Here is a 21,756-nt window from a genome sequence, read left to right as displayed (position 1 = left end):
TCGTAGGAGAAGGGAGCATCTCAGGATTAGGTATTGGTACTGGCCACACTCCCCTTCACCACCAAGGAGGATCCTAAGGGCAAGGGTGCAACTCAAGCAACAATGCCTGAGGCGTCTACCTAGATTGCAATGAAGGCCAACCCTTTTCCTTCTAAGACCACCTAGGACCCCACTCACTTTGCTGTTGTTTTTTTAATTTTTTTATTTATTTATAAGCATTCCTTTTATTTTATTTTTTTTGTTACATGTACTCTCTTTACCTTTTAAGACTTTATCTAATAAAAAGTACCAAGTTTCTTTGCATTCTCAGCGTGTTTGTGCTAAAAAAAATGTTCTCTCATTATTGAACGTAGTTTAATTACTGTAAGTTCAATTTATAACATCTTCCAACTAAAGTATAGCATTGCCTTTAACCTTGACAGATATCAATGCAGCTAGTAATCTAATAGTTAAATTCCCATGCAATTGGTAACTTAATAAGCTTACTGCTAATCACTTGATAATTTACAACTTAACTTAGAAATATAAGTTATGCACCTGAGATACTTAGCTCAAAAGATTGCATGTGATTTAAGGCTCCATTCATAACTCCAAATAGACATGAGGTATTAATTTATCCAAGGCATATGGTCCAAGGAATACGGCTTAGTGAGATCAGGTTTATCACCCAAGAATATTTCGTGGATATACTTGCAAATGCTTTGAGTGATGCTCATAGGCATTTCTTCAGTTAGGATATTTTGACAAGAGTCTTTATTATCCATTTGGATAGGTTAAATGCTAATTTACCTAAGGTATGTGGTCCAAGAAATCAGGTATTACCGAGGTTCTGTTTAACACTTAGGGGCATAGGAGAGCATTAATTTACCCAAGGTATGTGGTCCAAGGAACCAGGCATGACCAATGTTCTGTTTAAGACTTAGAGGAATAGAGAAGTATTAATTTACACAAGGTATGTGGTTCGAGGAACCAGGCATGACCAATGTTCTATTTAATACTTAAAGGAGTAGAAAATTATTAATTTACCCAAGGTATGTGGTCCGAGGAACCAGACATGACCAAGGTTCTGTTTAATACTTAGAGATATAGAGAAGTATTAATTTACCCAAGGTATGTGGTCTGAGGAACTAGGTATGACCAAGGTTCTGTTTAACACTTAGAAAAATAGATAAGTATTAATTTACCCAAAGTATGTGATCCAAGGAACTATGCATGACTAAGGTTCTATTTAACACTTAAATGAATGAAAAACATTAATTTACCCAAGGTATGTGGTCCGATGAACCATGCATGACCAAGGTTCCGTTTAACACTTAAATAAATGATAAGCATTAATTTACTCAAGGTATGTGGTTCAAGGAACTAAACATGACCAATGTTCAGTTTGATACTTAAATGAATAAGATGCATAACATATAATATTAGAAACGAAAAGTGGTAGATTGCCTTTCATTAAAAGTAATACCTTTGTAGGTTATTTACATTTCACGGACATGGTACAGCATTTTCATCTAAGTCTTCTAAAAAGTAAGCACCTATGCCAGCTACTGAGGTGATGCGATATAGCCCCTCCCAGTTGGGCTTCAATTTTCCTTATGATAGGTTCTTTGCAGTACCTATAACCTTTTTCAATACCAAGTCACCAGGTGCTAATGGTCTCGCCATCACACTAGTATCATACTCCTGCTTAAGCTTCTGCTAAAAGTATGCAAGTTGAACCATGGCAGCTTCTCTTCGCCCATCAATCAAACTTCCATTGACCGACGAGGATAAACTCGTCCTTAATGTTGGAAACTCAGTCTCTTAAAGGATCACAACCTTGGACCCATAAGTCATTGAAAAGCGTGTTTCTCCCATTGACCGACGAGGAGTAGTTCGATATGTCCAGAGAACGTGTGGTAGCTCTTCCACCCACCTACCCTTTGCTTCGTCCAACCTCTTCTTAAGCCCATTCACTATAACTTTGTTAACTACTTTAGCCTGCCCATTTCCTTGTGGATAAGCTGGAGTTGAATACATGTTCCTAATGCCTAATTCATAGTAATATCTCCTGAAGGCTATACTGTCAAATTGGAGCTCATTATCTGAGATGAGGGTGTGAGGAATCCCAAACTGAGTAATAATGTTTTTCCAAACAAATTTTTTTGCATCTTCGTCCTCCCTAGTATTGGATAATGGCTCGGCTTCCACTCATTTTGTGAAGTAGTCAGTTCCGACCAGAAGCCATCTTCAGTTTCCCACATCCTTAGGAAATGGTCCTACAATATCCAAGCCCCACTAAGAAAATGGTCATGGACTAGACAGAGGATTGAGTACACCCCCAGGCTGATGAATGTTATGAGCAAATCTCTAGCATTAATCATACTTTTTTACATACTTTTATGCCTCTTTCTGCATACTCGCCACCAATACCCTTGAGTAAGGGCTCTATGTGATAGCGATCTGCCCCCCGTATGACTTCCACATACCCCCTTATGCAACTCCTCTAAAAGTGGCTCCATTGCCTCAAGATGAATACAAAGCAAGTATGGTCCATAGAGAGATTATTTGTAAAACTTTTGCACCTCGGACTACAAAAAAAGAGGAGCTTTCCTTCGTATTTTTTTTTTGCCTCTCCCTTTTTATTAGGCAAAACACCTTCCTTAAGAAATAGGACCAAAGGGTCTATCCAACTAAGTCCGACCATGATCTGATGAACTTGGATTTTATCCTTCTTCTCCTCAGCAGGCTTATGCAAGTCCTCAATAAGTATAACCTGAGGTAGGTTTTGTCTAGAAGAGGTTGCCAGAGTTGCCAAGGAATCAGTATGTGTATTCTTGCTTCTCGGGATTTGTTGTATGGTGAAAAATGCAAAGCCTGACTGCAAATGCCAAGCTTGATTCAAATACCCTTGCATTCTCAAATCTCTAGCTTCTTACTCTCCCTTTACTTGTCCTACAACCAACCTTGAGTCTGAGAACACTTCCACAACCTTTCCTCCCATCTTCTAAACCACGACAATCCCTTTTAGTAGAGCCTCATACTTGGCTTCATTGTTCATGGCCGAGAAGCCTAACCTCAAAGATTTCTCAATAGTGATCTTGTCTGGGGACATTATAACTAACCCCACTCCAGATCCCCTTTGATTTTCCGTACCATCAACGTATAACTTCTAGGATGAGGGCCCTTGTATAGAAATTGTCTTAACTTGCTTTCCTTCTAAGTTATGCTCCCCGTCCTCTACTCTATTGGAGACTCGGTAAACTCTGCCACTAAATCTGCAAGAACTTGCCCTTTAATGGAGGTCCGAGGCATATACTTGATGTCAAATGCCCCCAAAATTGTCCCCTACTTGGCAATTCTTCCTGTATAATCAACCTTTCGGAGCAACGACTGTAGAAAAAGTTGAGTTAAAACCACAACTGTATGAGCTTGAAAGTAATAAAGGAGTTTCCATGTAGCATGCACTACTACTAAAATAGCTTTCTCTAAGGGTAAATAACGAACTTCTGCTTCATGTAGTGACTTACTCATATAATAGACTAGCCGCTGTACTCCATTCTTTACTCTTACCAATACCAGACTAACTACATGAGAAGCCACGACAATGTAGGCGAAAAGAACCTCTTCCTCCTCAGGTCTAGACATAATGGGTGGCCGAGAAAGGTAGTCCTTTAATTGCTGAAAAGTTAGGGCACATTCTTCATTCCACTCAAACCCTTTCCACTTGTGCAAAAGTTGGAAAAATGACCTACATCTGTCTACGGATCAAGAGATGAATCTATTTAAGGCTGCAATCATTCCTGTCAACTTTTGGACTTCTTTAGGGTTCCAAGGAGGTTATAAATCATTGATTGCTTTAATCTGATCAGGGTTAACTTCAATCCACGATGGGTGACCATATAACCTAAAAATTTGCTTGAACTGATGCCAAAGGAACATTTAGAAGCATTAAGGCGCAACTAATGCTTTCTTAACACCTCAAAAATACTTTCGAGGTCATTCACATGCTCAATCTCTGCCTTGCTTTTCACCACCATGTCATCTATGTAGACTTCAATATTCTTACCAAGCTGAGGTTCAAACATTTTAGTCATCATCCTCTGATAAGTAAACCCAGCATTTTTCAATCCAAATGGCATCACCTTATAATGATAGTTCCCAGTAGGCGTTACAAAAGCAGTTTGAGGATGACCAATCTTCGCATCCACTAACTACTCTATTCGAGGTATCGGGAAGGGATCCATGGGGAAAACTTTGTTCAGATCTGTGAAATCCACACACACTCGCCATTTCCCATCCTTCTTCTTTACCATCACCGTGTTGGCCAACCATTCTGGGTAAAACATTTCTTTTATTGCCCTTGCACGCTTAAGTTTCACCCTTTCTTCTTTGACAACCTCAGAATGTTCTTTAGAAGTGCGCCGAGGCGGTTGTTTCTTAAGGATGACAGATGAATTAATATTCAGATGATGACAAATAAAATTTAGATCCACTCCAGGAGCTTCATAAGTACTCCACACAAACACATCAGCATTCTTCCTGATGAAAGCAACGAGCTCTTCCTTCTCCCGAGGAGGCAAATGAACTCCCACTTGAAAATAATTTTCATCATCATTATCAATAGTGATTTTTCCAATTCTCCACATCTTTCCCCCTCTACCACAGTGTCTGAGGATATTATTGTTTCCTTTGGTTGCTATAAATCCCTTTTTATAGTGGCCGAGGATTCACCCTCAGATTGATGTCTAATTGTCGCAACTAAGCATTGTCTAGCCATAGCCTGACTTCCAATCAATTCTTCGACCTAGTCCCCTAAGGGATACTTCAATTTCAAGTACGAGGTGGAAGAAACAGCTCCCATGGCATGAAGCCAAGGTCTTGCCATGATAGCAGTATAGGGGGAATATGCATGCACCATAATAATATCTACCTCCACAACCTTTGATCCTACTTGAACAAGCAATCTAATCTGGCCTTTTGGGACCATCAAACCCCACCAGAGGGGAATCATAACTGACCAAATCATCGGGCTTTAACTTAAGCCCCTTGTATAGGTCAGGGTACATGATCTTTGCCCCACTGCCTGATCCACCAAGACTCTCTTCACATCATACCCCCCTATCCAGAGGGTAACCACCAAGGCATCATTATGTGGCTGAAAAGTTCCAACTTTATCCTCGTTAGAGAAGTTTAGAGCTGGTCGGACTTCCATTCTTCCCCTTTTAAAATAAGGGATCAAATCCTCAGCATGCGGCCTTGCTATGGACATAACCCACGATGGAAATAAACCAGACCGACCTAGGGCAGCAAGAATAACACAGATTGTTCCTAGGGGTGGTCTTAAGGAGACATCCCTCTAGTGTGCCGACTCGACCTAGCTTCCCTGCCTAGTGGGCTGATACAGGAACTGCTTCAACTTCCCAATTTTGACTAACTGTTCTAGGTGGTCACGTAAAGTCCTAAAATCTTTTGTAATGTGTCCTTAGTCTTGATGGTACTGACAATGAAGACTTTGATTACGCTTCATTAGGTCTCTTTCCATCTTATTTGGCCACTTAAAATATGGCTAATTCTTTATCTTTTCTAGGATTTGGTGTACAGGCTCCTTGAACACTATGTTGACTACCTGGGAAGCTGCATGCCCAATATGTCCAGCAAAATCTCTCTTGGGCCGATTGTTATTATACCTCTCTAACCTAAAATCTTTTCGGTCTTGGGGAATCACCTTCGCCTTTGCTTTCGTCTTCCCTTATTGCTAATTCTCCATAACCCATTTATACTTATCAATTCGGTCCATTAGTTGACGCACACTTTAGGCAAGCTTTCGAGTCAAGGACTTCCTCAAATCATGTTTAGTGGCTAGACCGACCTTAAATGTCCTTAATGCAACATCATCAAAATTTCCCTTTATCTCGTTAAACATCTCCCGATATCTATCTGAGTATATCTTTAGAGTCTCCCCTTCTCGCATAGTCATAGACAATAAGGAGTGCAAGGGGCAAGGCACTCTACTACAGGTGACCAAACTGGCCGCAAAGGCCCTGGTAAGCTCTTGAAAAGAGCTAATTGATCTTTCCTTCAACCCATCAAACCACCTCATTGCCACTGGTCCCAAATTAGATGGGAATACCTTGCACATCAAGGCCTCATTCTGGGAGTGGACAACCATTCTCTGGTTAAAGTGACTAACATGCTCCACTAGATCCGTCCTTCCATTATACATGGTAAATGTTGGCTGGGTAAACCACCGAGGAAGTCTTCCCTTCTAAATTCTTCGTGTAAACGGTGATTTTGAAATTTTGCGCAACGCCCTACTCATTGCATCATTCCCCAAGCCCCTATAGGCCGGGCTTCTACTCCTTCGCCTATGATGGCGATCTTCATCATAAGAGAAAGACTCACTAGGGGTGTCCTTAATCTAAGTCTATAACTATCATCATCATCAGACTGAGACCCCAAGATTGAGTCCATCTCCTTTGCTTACAACGCAGCTTTCTTCGTAAATGATTTATCTCTAGCTGCAGGTTTCTGGTATCTTCTCCATGAGACACACGGCTCCCACTCTTGGAATGACTCCTACTGGTATAAGTCGTTTGTACACTAACTACACGATCTCTTCTTCGTTCAAGATTAAGAAAATGATCTCGACATTGGGATCCTACAAATTCTTCACAGTTTGGTCCTGAACCCACCATGGTGGAACAAGCTCAAGAATGTTTAGTCCCCACAGATGGCGCCAATTGTAAGGACCAGATTCAATCCACAGCCCAAACGAGTTAGGCAATGGCCCAATAAGCCCAAAACAATGAATTTATTAGAGTAGACCTGATACTGAATGTTCAGTAAGTTAGGTGATAGGCTAGTTAAACAGTTTGGACAAAGAAAAATGCTCATCAGTTAGGTCCGAGGAAGGTATGTTCTTATATATTTCTCTTGGACTTATACAAATGTTCAAGTTCTTAGTTACACAGTGTTTTTCTCTCTCTCAATCTCAAATGCCCCTCTTTGTCATGAAGTTCTTCCCTTTTATATGTTTTTCTCTTCTTTCATCCCAGCCTTCCATGTGTAAATCGGATTGCTAATCTTCTTGATACTTGTCCCATCAGCACCTTCCTAAAGTCTTTGTGGGTGATTGTAAGGCTGGAAACTACTGTTCAAGTATCACTTCTACATTAGTGCTACCAGGAGGTTAGATGCAGAGCATTCGATGCAGTGATTGCAGCTTTCTTCCAAGATATTTCTTAATTTCTTGTTGACTCATCTCTTTCTAATGCTTATTCTCCCAAGCACAGCTACCTGCTACCTAGTGCTTGATGGGTGGTCAAATTTCAGGCCTCTACTCTACTAGCTGAGGAGGGGTTGCTCCTCAGACAACATCAGTTGTTCATTGTGACTCAATCTCTTCCTCAGCTCAAAAATCTATCTGACTTCTCTAGTACTTATCTATCCTCAGGTTATCTGACGTCCTTGGGCGCGACCCACGGCTCAATATCCTTATCTAGGCCCTTCATCTCTACAAAGTGTATCCATACACATGCATGAGGTTACAAGCTAGTTTTAGTTAATGTCTAATATATCAATCTCAGCCCTAAATATTTATCCAATAATAATAATAACCATTTAAAAAAAATATATTAAAAGCATCAATTTGCATATTATCCAATAATAATATTAACCATTTATAAAAAATTAAAAGCATCAATTTGTAGGACAAAAAATTATGACATGATTTTACAACTCATACAAGTACCCCATGTGGGGCTAAAGACTTTGTAAGAAATAAAGTCTTAGACTTAGTTTCCAATGCTCAACTCACGTGTCTAGCTAGTTCACAAATAGAAAAAAAAAAAAAAAAAAAAAAAAGCAAATGAAGCTGGGAGAAGAAGTCGGAAATGACAAGAAGCTGAAAGAAGAAGAAGGAAGAAATGAGCTAAAAGAAGAGGAAGAAAAAACTGGGTATGTAGCTGAAACAAAAAACAAGAAATAGACATGACTGCTAGGAAAAGTGTTGCCAAGAAGGAGGAGAAGAAAATGGGAGGGCTAACATGATTTTTTTCCCTCTCGATTTCACCTTTTTTATTCAAATTTGTTGGGCGAATGCTATAATTTTTTTCCTAAAAAAGGGACCTGTGAGAATCGTTCACAATTCTCAAAACTGTGAGGTCCAATCGGGGTTCGCATGGGTCCTTGCTTTTTTTTTTTTTTGTATAGACGGTTCTTAAGGTTAAAAAAACCATAGAAATGAGAGGTTCGCGATTTTTTCGGTCAGATCGTACGGTCCGGTCCGGTCCAAATTTCAAAACGATAATTAGATGAAATAGGGAGAAAGGGTCGGATGGAAAAAAATAAAAGGAAAAAAAATATTTTTATAATTATTTTTAATGTAAAGATAAAGAGAAAGAGGAAAATTGGCATAATTTTAGATTCCATATCATACACGCAATCAAGGTTATCATATTTGTTTTTATAAAAAAAAAAATTATCATATTGTCTCATAAAAAAAAGTTATCATATTTGGTTAACAACCAAGATGAATGCAAATGAACAATTAAAAAAAAAAATGACTGCAAATTAACATCGTGATTCAAATAATTGTGGTGTAGGCTTCAAAAGTTGACAAGTTTAATCATTTAAAAATTAAAGAAACAACATTCCTGATTTTTTTTTTTTTTTTAGGGTTACAAATTGTAATATCAATTAATTGTCACATTTTGATATTATCCAATGAGATATTTAAGGTATTAAATTATCCCTCACCCAATTATGGAATTATAATATATAGATATATATAATTCAATATTTACTGATTTGGCCAATAATAATTCGATAAAAAAAAAAATCACTAGCCAATTGTGGCTAAAGAAATGGGGAAAAAAAAAAAAAGAAGTTAAGTCAAACCAAAATTTTTGTAAAAAAAAAAAAAAAAAAACACCATATTTAAAAAAAAAAAAAAACTTATATTAAAAAATCAAAACGACAAAGTTTAAGAGCCCTTCTATAAACGAACCGTATATATTAACGGAATTCCCTTGGCTTCCTGTTCAGGTCAATTTGTCCTTTGCTCGTTTTCTCGTATTTTCGCCCCTCTTTTTGGGATCTCAACTCAATCAATCTCTCTCTCTCTCTCTCCCCCCCCCAATTTGGTACAAAATTATTTTATTTTATTTTTTCTTTGGCTTTTTAAAATCTGATTTGATCGATTGCTTCATTGATATCAAACTGACAAACCCTAATTTACAATTTCTTTTTGGTTGCAGAATTTGTCGCCATGGCCAAGAGTTCCTTTAAGATGGAACACCCACTTGGTTCGTGCTTTTTTTTTGTATTGATTTTATTCATTATTTTTTATTGGAGATATATGCGTTTGATCATGTGGAGGAACCCTAGATTTTTAATATTTTGGGCTAGATTTTCGGCGGCGGTAGGATCTCTGATTTAGATTCCTAGAAAATTTTCATATTTTCTCTCTCTCTTCCTTAAAAGGCAATTCTCAAATTTGAGTCACGCTTTGTTAGGTTCAGAATTTTTTTATTTTGATTAGCTTTTTTGGCAACCCTAATGGGGATTTTGGAAATTTCTATTTTTGGTCTAGTTTTTTTTTTTTTTTTTTTTTTTTTTTTTTTTTTTTAATAAAAAATTTAATTTTTGTAGGTTAATGTAAATGGGTTTGGTAATTATGATGTTCTATTGTACTTTTATGTAAATTTTTTTTGTATAATTGCTTATTTTGCAATTGGTAAATTATTGTATAGGTATTTAGCCATCTTGTTATGCTTACTGTAATCAATTGGAGTGTTAAGAACCTTAGGCATATACACTTAATATATATTTACACATACACATTGTGTTTATATTTATATGCATTGTATGTTTCTATATATAGGCTTATGTGTATAATTCTACTATGGTCTATGTGTTAATGTTTGTGTTCTTCTATATGTCAGAGAGGAGGCAGGCTGAAGCTGCACGCATCAGAGAGAAGTACCCAGATAGAATTCCAGTATGATTGTTGTTTTGTGTGTGTGTGTGTGTGTGTGTGTTTTAGTTTTAGTTTTGATTCTAACATAAATGGTTGCCTGGTGTAGGTGATTGTAGAGAGGGCTGAAAAGAGTGATGTGCCTGACATTGATAAGAAGAAGTCAGTTCTTCTATGCCATTTTTTTACAACTTCCATATATTTGTAATATTTTGATATGTTGTGGAATCATAATATTTGTAATATTATGTTATGTTTGATTGCAATTTTTGCCTTTTGATGTGATTTCTTTTGGGACTGTATGTAATCTATGGATTTTTTTTTTTTTTTTTTTTTGTAATCTATGGATCCATTTGCCGAGTTCTGTTTTGGACACTAGAGGAAATTAAAGCAATTCATTGTTATTATTATCTGTTTTAATGGAACATCTTGAAGAATCATTTTGTTATCAAAGTTAGAATTTTTGATTTAAGACTTGTAACAGCTTCTAGGTTTACAAAAACCAAGTTAAATATGCATTTTGTTGATGCTATTATCTGCTTACATCTCTGAGTTTTATTTGTTAAATGGGTATTTGTTCTCTCTCTCTCTCTCTCTCATATATATGTATGTGTGTGTGTGTGCGTGTGTGTGTTTTTAATATGTTTTTAATATGTTTTAAGAGTTTCCTAGAGTAGTCACATGTAACCATTTCATAGTTTAGGCCAATGATCTCCCCTCTTAAGAAATGGTGAAGGGTAAGGTCATGGGTTTAATTATAAAAAAAAAAAACCATTTCCTAGGTTGCAGTTTAGTTCTCATTTATCAGAGTGGATTTGGAAGGTTATGTTAATACATTTTGTGTTCATTCTCCAGGTCTTTCCATTCTTTTTACTGGATCTGAAATTAAATGTGCCCCATTGGGATGAATGTAGGTATCTGGTTCCTGCTGATTTGACTGTTGGCCAGTTTGTGTATGTGGTTCGGAAGAGGATCAAGTTAAGTCCTGAGAAGGCTATATTCATTTTTGTCAAGAACATTCTACCACCCACTGGTAAGATAGTCACTATATTTTTGTTTTCAAATTTGCACTCCCTTTTCACTTTTATGATTTGGAGTATTGGTTTTTTATTGCAGCGGCTATGATGTCTGCAATTTATGAGGAAAATAAGGAAGATGATGGTTTCCTGTATATGACCTACAGTGGCGAGAACACCTTTGGGATTTGCTGAATCGTGATTAAGCTGCATCTATGTGAATAAGAGTTGCAAATAAAACTAAGAAAATGATGGAATTAGATTAGATGTAAATTCTCTGTAGTTCATTAGATTGATGTTCTCAGCAGTACACTATGGTTTGGATCAATTACTATATTTTTTAGTTCGTCAACTGTTTAGTATTATGTTCTTTTTAAATTCCAGATGGTTTGGATCAATGTCTACTTTTGCCAGTTTGACTACCTCTTTTATGATTAGGGTGAATGACTATTTTAAGTAAATGAATTGTTTGTGCAGCGCTATGGATGTGTGCGCGCTTGACTCTGTATTTTAGAGGTCTGGGGTTGGCATAAGCTCAACGCCGGTGGGTATGTGGGAAAAAAAAAGGGACGTGGGAGGAGGTATTGAATCAATTGATAGAAGCGGAGGGTTGAAAGGCAAAACAGGGATGATAATGGCACATGGACTGGTTTCTTGAGCGCCACTGGTAAAGGATGGCCTCCATCTAGTCGTCTAGTCTGAGATAATAGTTTTAGAAGTTGGACCTGGTGCAGACATTGTTATTGGCATCGTTAATAAATAATGGCACATCTAATGATATAATTTTACAAGCTGTGGTCAGTGACTAGTCTGCCTATTGACACAGCCACACTCAACTTCACAATATGCTTCAGAGTTATCCTGGGAATGGATTTTAAGCAATTATACATGGGACTACCATGAGTACTTGCTGAATAAAAAAGTTACAACTTCACACTTAAACATGTGGATTTGCATGTCTATTTGGAGGTGATATTAATATATGTATCAACACTCTTACTTGTGGGGAGTGTGGGGTTCACTCCCATGTGAAAGAGTGAATACTTGGAGTGAATACTTGGAGGTGATACTAATACATGTATCATCACTCTCACTTGTGGGGAGTATGCGGTTCACTCCTATGTAAGAGAGTGAATACATGTACTTGATACATGATAACTTGAATGTGTACCGAGACTTACTCGGTTGATGAAGGTTGATTCTTGCATAATTGGTTTGCGTTGGGAAGCAAATAGATGTGCAAATATATTTATCGTGAACTAGGATGTGTCCCTAGACTTACTTGGCTGGTGAAGGCCTGGTCCTCTGCATAATTGGCTTGCGTGGGAAGCAGATTTGCGTGAGAAGCAAATGTACTTGTCAAGCGTGGTTGTTTTACAATTGCAAAATCTGTCTTCACACTTTGCGTGAGAAGCAAATGTACTTGCCAAACGTAGTTGCTTTACTATTGCAAAATCTGTCTTCCCAGACCCCCTAGAGGATTTGACAACAATTCTTAATTTAGTGATTGTCTCGTGTTTTAGAGGTGTTGTAATGTGTATTGTTTTCTATTTTTCTATGGTTTAACGGTAGCCCTTTCTATTAAAAACTAAAAAGTATTTTCCTGCGAGATTATTACGAAAAGTTCCAATAAATTTATAGACTCGGCTGTTATACAGACAGTTCTGGGAGACAGAAATAGTCATCTGCGATTGAAATTTTGAGTCGAAACTGAGATCATAATCTTAATTCTGCCATCGCTGTCCCGTGGGAGCTATCTGCTACTATGGTAGAGCTTGTAGCACTGCCATGGCATTATGTCACTAAAAGGATTTTACAAAATCTTCAGAATGTACATCATAAAGCACAACAATATTAATATATTATAGAGGGTGAGGAACAGCAAAACTAAATCAAATTGTCCACCTTCGGGCTGGGGATAAGAAAAGTGAGCAAGTGACTACCAAGCCAACAAAGAGAGCTGTTCACATTGTCCACCTTGTATGTATAAAGTTTCATGTAAAATGTTCTTGGTTATTTTTTTGGAACAAATACAAATTTTCGTTCATCCAATCAAAGGAGCAAATCTTTGTTCATTTAGAGACCTTTTTCTGGTACTGATTCTTGACCCATTTGATTCCCACCGAGGTTCCGCTCTTAACCTTTTGGGCGCTCACTGATGCAGCTGCCTTGGCCTTGCCGAGTCCTGCTGATGCTGCTGCTTTCACATCTCCCATCTTGCTGCCACTGCTGTTTCCTACCTTGTTCATGAGCTTGTCATCATCATCATTGCCACCATAACCTTCTGCGCTCCATTGCTCACCCCAGCCTGGTGCCTTACTTCCCATGGTATCTGAATTTTGCTCAAAGACACAGACCCATTTAGATTTTATGAAAACCATTATTCAATTAACCATGTATAGAGTATAGTAGGTATGTGTTTCTGGTTCTGGGGGAAAACCGGTTTCTTAGTATGAACTCTTGGATAGACGATGCCTAACCTATGGATCAGAGAGCAAGATCTTGACTAAAATATTTAAAAAGAAAGCCCCCTAGATCAAGCATAGAAATAAAGAATAGAGATTAATCAAATCAAGTGGGAGTCACATTCCAATCAGAGAAACAATGTACCTAATTCATATAAGATATACGAAATTCACCAGGCAAGCAATGCTTTGTTTTCCCACTATTTTGACAAATCAAATAATCTGTGCAGAGAATTAAATTAGAGAAATATGACTACTTTCTTATATTATTGTAATAAGAATCAATTTCGCATAAAACGGATCTATTAGGCTCCTGATAATCAATTTCAAGATTAAGATTTTCTCCCTCACACATACACACAAACACATGAGTACCTCGTAGCGAGAGAGGATGAGAATTGAGTACCTTGATGTTGAAGGCTAGTGAGAGGCGCAGGGCCCAGAGAAATTTGAGAGAGAGAGAGAGTAGGTGTGGGTGTGGGTGGTTGCAGTTTGAACTTGTGATAGTAATAAATAACGTCCAAAGAGGATTAGGAGGAGTTTCTATTTATTATTTTTATTGCTAAGGAGTATTGAAGTTAACTGAAGGTGGTGTGAGCAGATGTAGCCTAGGTGGTTGGTCACTTTCCTTTTTACCTTCTTACGCACGCTCGTACCATAATTTTTTGACAACGAATTTTACATTTAATATATGGGTAATAAAGTAAAGTAATGTCAATGGTATCAATTATTGAATTAGTAATAATAAATAACAAGTCTGTAATTTGTTATGAAAATGATTGTGCCACGCTCTTTTACATTCTATCTCTGCAAGGTGACGTGAATCTGTGCTATTTTCAAATTTTCATACCATTTTAGGCATGAGGTTCTTGCACTTTCCCACATTGTAAGCCATTTATGGTACTTTTCTTCCATACCAATCTTGCGTTTTTTTAATTTTTTTTTTTTGCATGGATGATATGTTTACAGCACAAGCTAGCGGAGTAAAACTTTTCAAAGCCCATGATAATATCTCCACATATTTGCAAAAAAGCAAACTGCGGATGAATATTATGTCCTATATTCCCTTGGTGCAGATGTCGTATTTGCCGTGGATACGACTCTATGAATCATACGAATGTGAATCAGGCGACTCTGGATACTCCCTTGATTACAATTTAATGATTTATAATATTTAAACAAATTAGAGAGTAACAAAGCTGGAATAGCTCAGTTGGTTAGAGCGTGTGGCTGTTAACCACAAGGTCGGAGGTTCAAGCCCTCCTTCTAGCGTTGTTTTTTTCTCTTTTAGTTGAAGTGTACATTAATTTATATTTTGCTCTTATTTTTGCTCACTCCTTTATTTATATTTTGTTCTATTTTATTTAAAAGTGTACATTAATTTAGGCTTTTATTTTTATTTTTTCTTGCTCTTGAGAACATCTAAAGTGTACATTCATTTATAGCTTAGGTTTTTATTTTTTTTCTTCCTCTTTAGTTATTTTTAAAATTCTCTCTTTTATTTTTATTTTTGGTCACTCTTTTTATTTATATTTTGCTCTATTTTATTTGAAGTGTACATTAATTTATAACTTTAGGCTTATATTTTTATACTTTAGGCTTATATTTTTATTTTTTCTTCCTCTTGAGAACATCTAAAGTGTATATTCATTTATAACTTAGGTTTTTATTTATTTTTTCTTCTTCTTTAGTATTTTTTTTTTATTATATATATATACAAGATAGAATTCTACTCTAGCCTAATCTAAGTGTATATGTGTGTGAAGCTCCCTCCTAGAAACTTGAACCCCGGTCCTTGCCCCTCACACTCCACAAGCACCTATACTTGTGAATCTCCCTTCTGAAGTGTACATTCATTCATAACTTTAAATTTTTAGAATCTCAACTTTAGCTTAAAAAAACAAAAACATCTGAGCCTACTACATTAAAGATTTTTTAAAAAAAATTAAAGATAAAACCTCTTTCTACTTTCTATAGTAAACTCCCTTCTTCTCCTTCCAACCCCATTTCTAAATGTTTTTAAAAATGAAAAGTGATGTTTGCCATATTTTTTAATTTTCATTTTTCTTTTATTCAATTTAGAATTGTGTTTTTTTCAAAATAAGAACATCTAAGAGTGCATTATGGGGTGAGAGAGAGGAAGGAGGGGGGAAGTTGGTATTATGTGTAATAATTACATACAATATTCCTCCATGTGGTATTTTTTTTTTTAACCCGTTTCAATTTCTTATTTTGAATGAATAACTTGTTTCAAATTTTGTTAACATTGAAAAGTTACTATTGCCAATGTTGTTTCCAACATTTCCCTTTTCAATTTAGAAAGAACATCTAAGAGTACATGGTGTGAGTCGGAGGGGGAGGGGAGTTCAACACTAGTTATAGGCCTATGACATAATTTTTTTTCTTCTTATTTCTTCTCCCCCCTCCCAATTCCATGTCATTTTGTTACGATTTTTGTTTTTGTTTTGTTGATTTATTCAAATATGTGTCGTGGTTCAATACATAAATACGTAGTTAGACTTGGGTCACCCTTTAGTTGTTATCAGTGTGCTTTCCCTTTAACAACAAATTAATGTGTTTAGCAAGTAAAATAATATAAACATGATAATTTATAATTTTAGCTTTTTTTTAATATCCATTATATATATATATATATATATATATATAAAACCGTACAATAAAGAGGCAAAAAAATTCTTAAGTAATTCTTCTTCTTCTTTCAAACCCGGCCATTTCTAAATTTTGAACATCTAAATATAAATTAAATTAAATAAACTCTTCCTGGTTTCAATTGTTCTTTTCTTTTAAACCCGTTTCTAAATTTTGTTAAAATTGAAAAAAGTATTGTTGCTTTAATTTTCTCATTGTGTTGTTGCTTTTGTTTCCCCACCTTTTTCCTTTTTAATTTAGAACAGTTGCTTTTTCAAATAGGAACATCTAAAACTACGTGTCAATGATAATTAGAATCGAGTTTGTGAGAGTGGTTGAGTCCAAAATTGATGCCAATGGGTCATCCATCAGTTGGTACCATTGTGCTTCCCCTTTAACAATAAATTAGTGTGATTAGTATGTAAGTTAAGATAAAACATGATATGGAAATTTGCAATAGAGAGAGAAATAGTTTTCCCTTGATCATGGGGTAGTTAGATCATAGAGCATACATCAATGTTAAGGATAGTTATGAGGTGCTTCAGCAGTGTCAAAAGGTATCCAACAACACCATATGAGATAAGAAGTAGTTCAGAAAAGAGTATCCAACAGCGACCTCGCAAGGCACCCAACAACCAGTGGCGGCTCCAGGAATTTTGTTCAAGGTGTTCTTTAAGAAGCATATATAGCACAATCTTATTTCTTTTTAGCCTTTAGCTAATTATGTTTGATTCAATGTTATTAATTCCATTCCATTCTAGCCATAACGACCGGAAAATACCGTGCCGGTAAACAAACCAGAACAGTAACCCACCTTATTCCACTTCTGAAAAAATTTCGGGTCATTCCGGTCTATTTTAGGTGTTTCGGGGTGTTTCGGTAAATATCGGCCAAAATTCAAGATTCGGCCGGCATGAAGTTTGTGCTTAAAAAATTCTTAAAACCAAAACAATTGTGCATTCTGTAAACCAAAAAACCTCAAAAGGGAAAAAAAAGAAAAGAAAAGAAAAGCAATGAACAAAGATACCTGTACAGCTAAAAAAAATCGTATTGAGAAATTTGAGACTCAAAACTTGAGAAGAGACACTGCTGCACTGGTACTGGTAGAAGACACAGAAGTTACGAACAAAGAGAAAGTCAAAACGTAGATGTAAAAGTGTAGATGAAAATGTGATAAAATTTAAAAGTATGAAGTGTAAAAATCGAGGAGACAAAAGATGTGTGTGGTTAAGAATAAACAAGAAAAAATAATTAAAAATGAGAAGCAAGTAATATATATTTGGTGAGGAAAAATAATACTGTAATAAAAAATAATAAAAGGTTGAAAATTGTGTTGTATTGGACAGTGTGTTTAGTTGAAGGAATCAAGCCACTGCCCAGCTTGTAATAGTTTTATTATAATTTTTTTTTTTTTCAGATTTTAGTTAATTTTTTTTTTGAGTTTTGCCTTTTTGCTTGAAAGACTCCAATATATTGTTAAGTTGCTCAAATTATGGACCGAAATTTAATTTTATTGGCATAAAAAAATTCAAGGTAATCCCAATTTTTTTTTAAAGGTAAATAAATATAAAATTTTAAATTATTATATATGATTTTTTTTTTTTTTTTTCAGGTCAGACCACCCTGGCCATAAGGTGGCGCTGCCATTGCCAACGACACTGATGTTAATTAGTTGAGACATACTACAGTGATGTCTAAGTAAAGCTAAACAACTTCTAATAGTAATACAATTACAAATGTGAAATATCCAATGATAATTAAAGACATCTAGTGGTGATATTATGAGTTGTTTAAAGGTTGCAAAATAGTCTAACTGTGAGAGACGGTGTCCCTCAAAAAAGAGATTCGGGTACCTTTTAGAGCACTTCTCTTTTTGGGTAAGTGGTATGGAGTCGCCACTAATTTTTGTTTTTTTGTACAAAAAATAAGAAAAACTAAATACAAAATTTTATGATTGAATGTTCCATTCATTGATTGAATAAATAAAAATACAAGTACGAAAATTTGAAATTTACATGGCTTTGGGTCCTAGTTACAATTTACCCAAAATAAATAAAGATAAAGCTAAGTCTACTTAACTAAAAATCTAAATCTGGAGACTAGATTACGGAATGGGAAGGTGTTAGGCACCCATTCCACTGAGACAGAGTCTAGTCTTCCAGACTCTTGTGACCAATGTATTATTTTATGTATGTTATGTATGATATGTTGAACATGTGAAATAAATTAATTACATAAAACCATTTATGAATGCATCCTCTTTTGTTTAGAAAATTCAGATTTATTTTAATGTTTAGAAAAAATTGATTTTGAAAAATCAAATCTGTTTTTGTATGTGTAAAAGATTTTTGAAGAAAAAATTCAGATCTATTTTTTAAGGGATAAAAAAAGTGGTTTCGAGTTTTGTAAAAGATTAGATTTGTTTTGGTGATGATAAAAAAAATTGTTTTTATAATAGAAAAATCAAATCCGTTTTTGTATTTGAAAAAGATATGTTTTTTATGGAGAGAATCTCATTCATAACATAATTTCATGCTGCATGACTCAAACAAAACAAACAACACAACAACAATTCACGATATATTTCTTTATTTCAAAAATCTGCTTGCTTTAAAAACAATCAAATCTGTATCCAAAAAATACAAAATCCATTTTTATTTTGAGAAAAATTTAGATCTACATCTAAGGAAGATGTAAATCCATTTTATTTTGAAGAAAAATTAAGATGTACATCTAAAAAGATGTAGATCCGTTTTTATTTTGAAGAAAAATTAGTTTAGTATATGCAGATCTCTAAAACTAAGAAACAGATTATAGTAACAATGAAAGAATCAAGAGCATACTTTGATAATCTAAATTAACAAATCAAAATATGAATATTTAAAACAAGAAAGCATGCATCATCATAATAAGAAAAGCGTAAGAAGAAGGGTTAGAAAGCAACCTCTTCCATGAGCACTCTTTTACTTGAGAGGATGTTTTAGGGTTCAAAGAAACTTATTCAGTTTTTTTTGAAACCTAAAAACTCTAATTCTTGTAGCAAATCTCAGAGAGGATTAAAGAATATCAACACTCTTTTAGTCTCAAAATGTATGCATCTTAGAGCGTAAAAAAAAAGGTGTTGAATTATGAGGTTCAATTTCTATTTATAGAGATCATAAATCCCTACAAAATAGGTATGGACGACTAGGGTTTGAATCTGGATGCATCTTTTTGTGAAAATGTCGAAAATGGTGTGCATTATCGTCACTCGAAGGCTGTTGGGCCAAAGCCCATATGATGGCTATTTAGCACTTTCAAAGTTTTGTTCAGCACTCCAAAAGTGCCAAATTGGCCCTTGGATGCTGAACGCACTTTCATGTTCGGGTGCCAATTGGATTCTCTTTCTAGAGTTTTTTGGCCGATCCTTATACCTAGACGCATTTTCATCATCCCTCTATGATTTTTTTTTTAATCTCTTTTTTGGATAATTTAGGCTTTTTAAGAACAATTATCTTGAATCAATTATTTTGACCCATTATCTTGTGCATAAATCCCTTAAAATAGATCTTGATAAAGTTCAGATTATCCACAATTTTATTGTTATTAAATCCTCCCTTTTATTCCTATGCATGCATCTCTATTTTAAATACTAACTATCAACCAATCACAAAATTATTTAATTAATTTTAATTGCTTGACCAATCAAAATTAATTTAAATTAATCGTGTGTGGTCGACTCTTCCTAGACATAATGCATATGGATTGTGCAAACTTGATGATGCGATATCTTTCGATCCGATGGTTCGATTTGGAAACCGGAAACACCATTGTGACCGTTAGAATTTCAAGATCATTTTCATGATATGTAATGAATGACATGATGCATGTAATGCAAAGACAAAATGATGTATGCAATGCAAGAACAAAATGATGCACGAAATGCAAGAATAGAATGATGCATGAATGGTTTTTTTTTTTGGTACATGAATGTTCATTCGAGTCATTCTCCTTGATTAAATCATGGGTGCAAAATCGAGTGTCTACACTAACAATAGTGAAATTTATCGGGTAGAGATGCCCAATGGTTACAAGTTAGGTCTACATATGTGTCTGCTTTTAACAATGCAACAATACAAGATTGATATTCAGTGAGATCATGAAACACTCAACAAGGTTAAAATAACATGTTCAACTAAATATTATAATGCACCCCGTAAAGTTAGGGTAATGTGTTTTGTGAAGTAATGATTTGTGTGCATTTAGAGATATCAAAATAATATTTCAGATATACTAAATTAAAAGCATTCAGCAATGGTAACCAAATGTGTCTAGTGAGTGACATTGGTCTCAAGAATTAAGAGCCCAATAATGCTAAAGTTGAGAATCCAAAAAGCTCAAGTTCACATGATTCAGCAAGTGCAACATGTTGAAATAAACATGTACAAAAAGACAATACAACGGTCTAACAATTCTAAACAAATGTATCCAAAAAATTAATTAGGGGGAGATTAGCAAACTTAAGTATACATGTTCAATGATGACAAAATCAAGTATCTATCACAATTAAATAAGAAGTGTTCGGCAAGGTGAACTAAAAGAGTTAGCAAAGTAATATAAACCTTTCCAGCAAAACTCTATAAACAACACAAGCTATAGCTGCATTTCTAAGTGTTTGTAGCTGCGTTTTTTTTGATAGGGCCTATTGCCGGGTTCAAAAAGCATAGATATAGGTCCAATCAAATCATTTTTTTTAAAAGGGGACCTATACCTGCATTTAATAAACACAACTATAGTTAATCTATAGCTGTGTTTTTAAAAACAAGGTTATAAATTAAGTTTATAGCCGCATTCTGAGTGTTTAGAAGCATAGCTATATGTTCATTTTGAATTTTTAAAATAAAATAAAAAATAGACTACCTATAGCCACGTTTTTGAAACGCGACTATAGGTCCATCAGGAAAGTTGTGTGTGTGTGTGTGTGTGTGTGTGTGTGTGGGGAGGGGGAGGGGGAGGGGGGGGGGGAGATTAGTGAGTCAAGCAGGAGTATTGGGCTGTGGGCCATGCCCGAGGACATGCTGGAGCCTGAGGATGGTAAGACGGTGAAATAAGTGTGGGGGTTAGTGAGTTGAGGACAAGGACAAATAATAATGTATAGATGATGCTTCCCGAGGAGCCAAACTTCCTCGGGAAAGCGTTGTTGAATGTTAGAATTTGGACGCCTAGAAAATACCGTGTAAGGGGCAACCATACTTCTGAGGATAAGTTTCAAGGAAATGAGTCAATAGTAAACTAAGAAATATCTGAGAAGAAGGCTGCTACTACCGCATTTAATGTTTTGCACCTAACCAACTGACCGCATTTATGTGGAAATGACCCCTAAGCAAGGATATCACAGTTCACAGCTACTCACAAATCTTTCAAGTTGCTTCTGATGGTATAAGTATTCAAGAGATCACCTAAATAATCAATAAGTGGAAGGTTGAGATTGAAGAGAATAAGACTATATAAGGGAACGGTCTCCATGAAAAATGGCGCATAAAATCTCAAGAAAAAAAGGAGAAGAAAAAAAGAATACCTTCTACTTAGATAGAACCTCAGTAAATATAATAACAATTCATCCTCAGACTTGATCGAGGAGTGCCATTCTCGCATTATGTTTTCTAACTGGTTTAATCCCTTTTAATCA

The 21,756-nt window shown here is 35.5% G+C and overlaps 1 protein-coding gene, 1 long non-coding RNA gene and 1 other non-coding gene across 3 annotated transcripts; 2 read left to right on the top strand and 1 right to left on the bottom strand.

Moving 5' to 3' along the window:
- Positions 1 to 9,014: 9,014 nt before the first annotated feature.
- Positions 9,015 to 11,372, top strand: LOC142640643 (autophagy-related protein 8C-like). Its single transcript, XM_075814824.1, has 6 exons — positions 9,015 to 9,125; positions 9,240 to 9,287; positions 9,927 to 9,982; positions 10,068 to 10,120; positions 10,873 to 10,991; positions 11,075 to 11,372. Exons 2-6 carry the CDS (start codon positions 9,251 to 9,253, stop codon positions 11,167 to 11,169), a joined length of 360 nt encoding a protein of 119 aa, XP_075670939.1. The 5' UTR covers positions 9,015 to 9,125; positions 9,240 to 9,250; the 3' UTR covers positions 11,170 to 11,372.
- Positions 11,373 to 12,809: 1,437 nt separating this feature from the next.
- LOC142640644 (uncharacterized) lies at positions 12,810 to 13,986 on the bottom strand. The gene is made up of 2 exons (XR_012845216.1): positions 13,846 to 13,986; positions 12,810 to 13,306 (listed from the first exon to the last, which is right to left on the bottom strand). It is a non-coding gene; the product is annotated as an uncharacterized LOC142640644 (long non-coding RNA).
- A 651-nt stretch (positions 13,987 to 14,637) lies between these two features.
- TRNAN-GUU (transfer RNA asparagine (anticodon GUU)) lies at positions 14,638 to 14,711 on the top strand. The gene has a single exon. It is a non-coding gene; the product is annotated as a tRNA-Asn (tRNA).
- The last annotated feature ends 7,045 nt before the right edge of the window (positions 14,712 to 21,756 follow it).

The sequence above is a fragment of the Castanea sativa genome, chromosome 6 (genome assembly GCF_040712315.1).
Source record: "Castanea sativa cultivar Marrone di Chiusa Pesio chromosome 6, ASM4071231v1".
Lineage (NCBI taxonomy): Eukaryota > Viridiplantae > Streptophyta > Magnoliopsida > Fagales > Fagaceae > Castanea > Castanea sativa.
Note: the sequence above shows the minus strand (reverse complement) of the source record. Positions and strands in the feature narration are given on the sequence as shown.

Excerpts from the sequence above, each read along its gene's own strand:
- LOC142640643 (XM_075814824.1), top strand. The coding sequence starts at position 9,251 with ATGGCCAAGAGTTCCTTTAAGATGGAACACCCACTTG. Across the intron at positions 9,983-10,067 it reads AGTACCCAGATAGAATTCCA|GTGATTGTAGAGAGGGCTGA; the intron begins GTATGATTGTTG and ends TGCCTGGTGTAG. Across the intron at positions 10,992-11,074 it reads GAACATTCTACCACCCACTG|CGGCTATGATGTCTGCAATT; the intron begins GTAAGATAGTCA and ends TTTTTATTGCAG.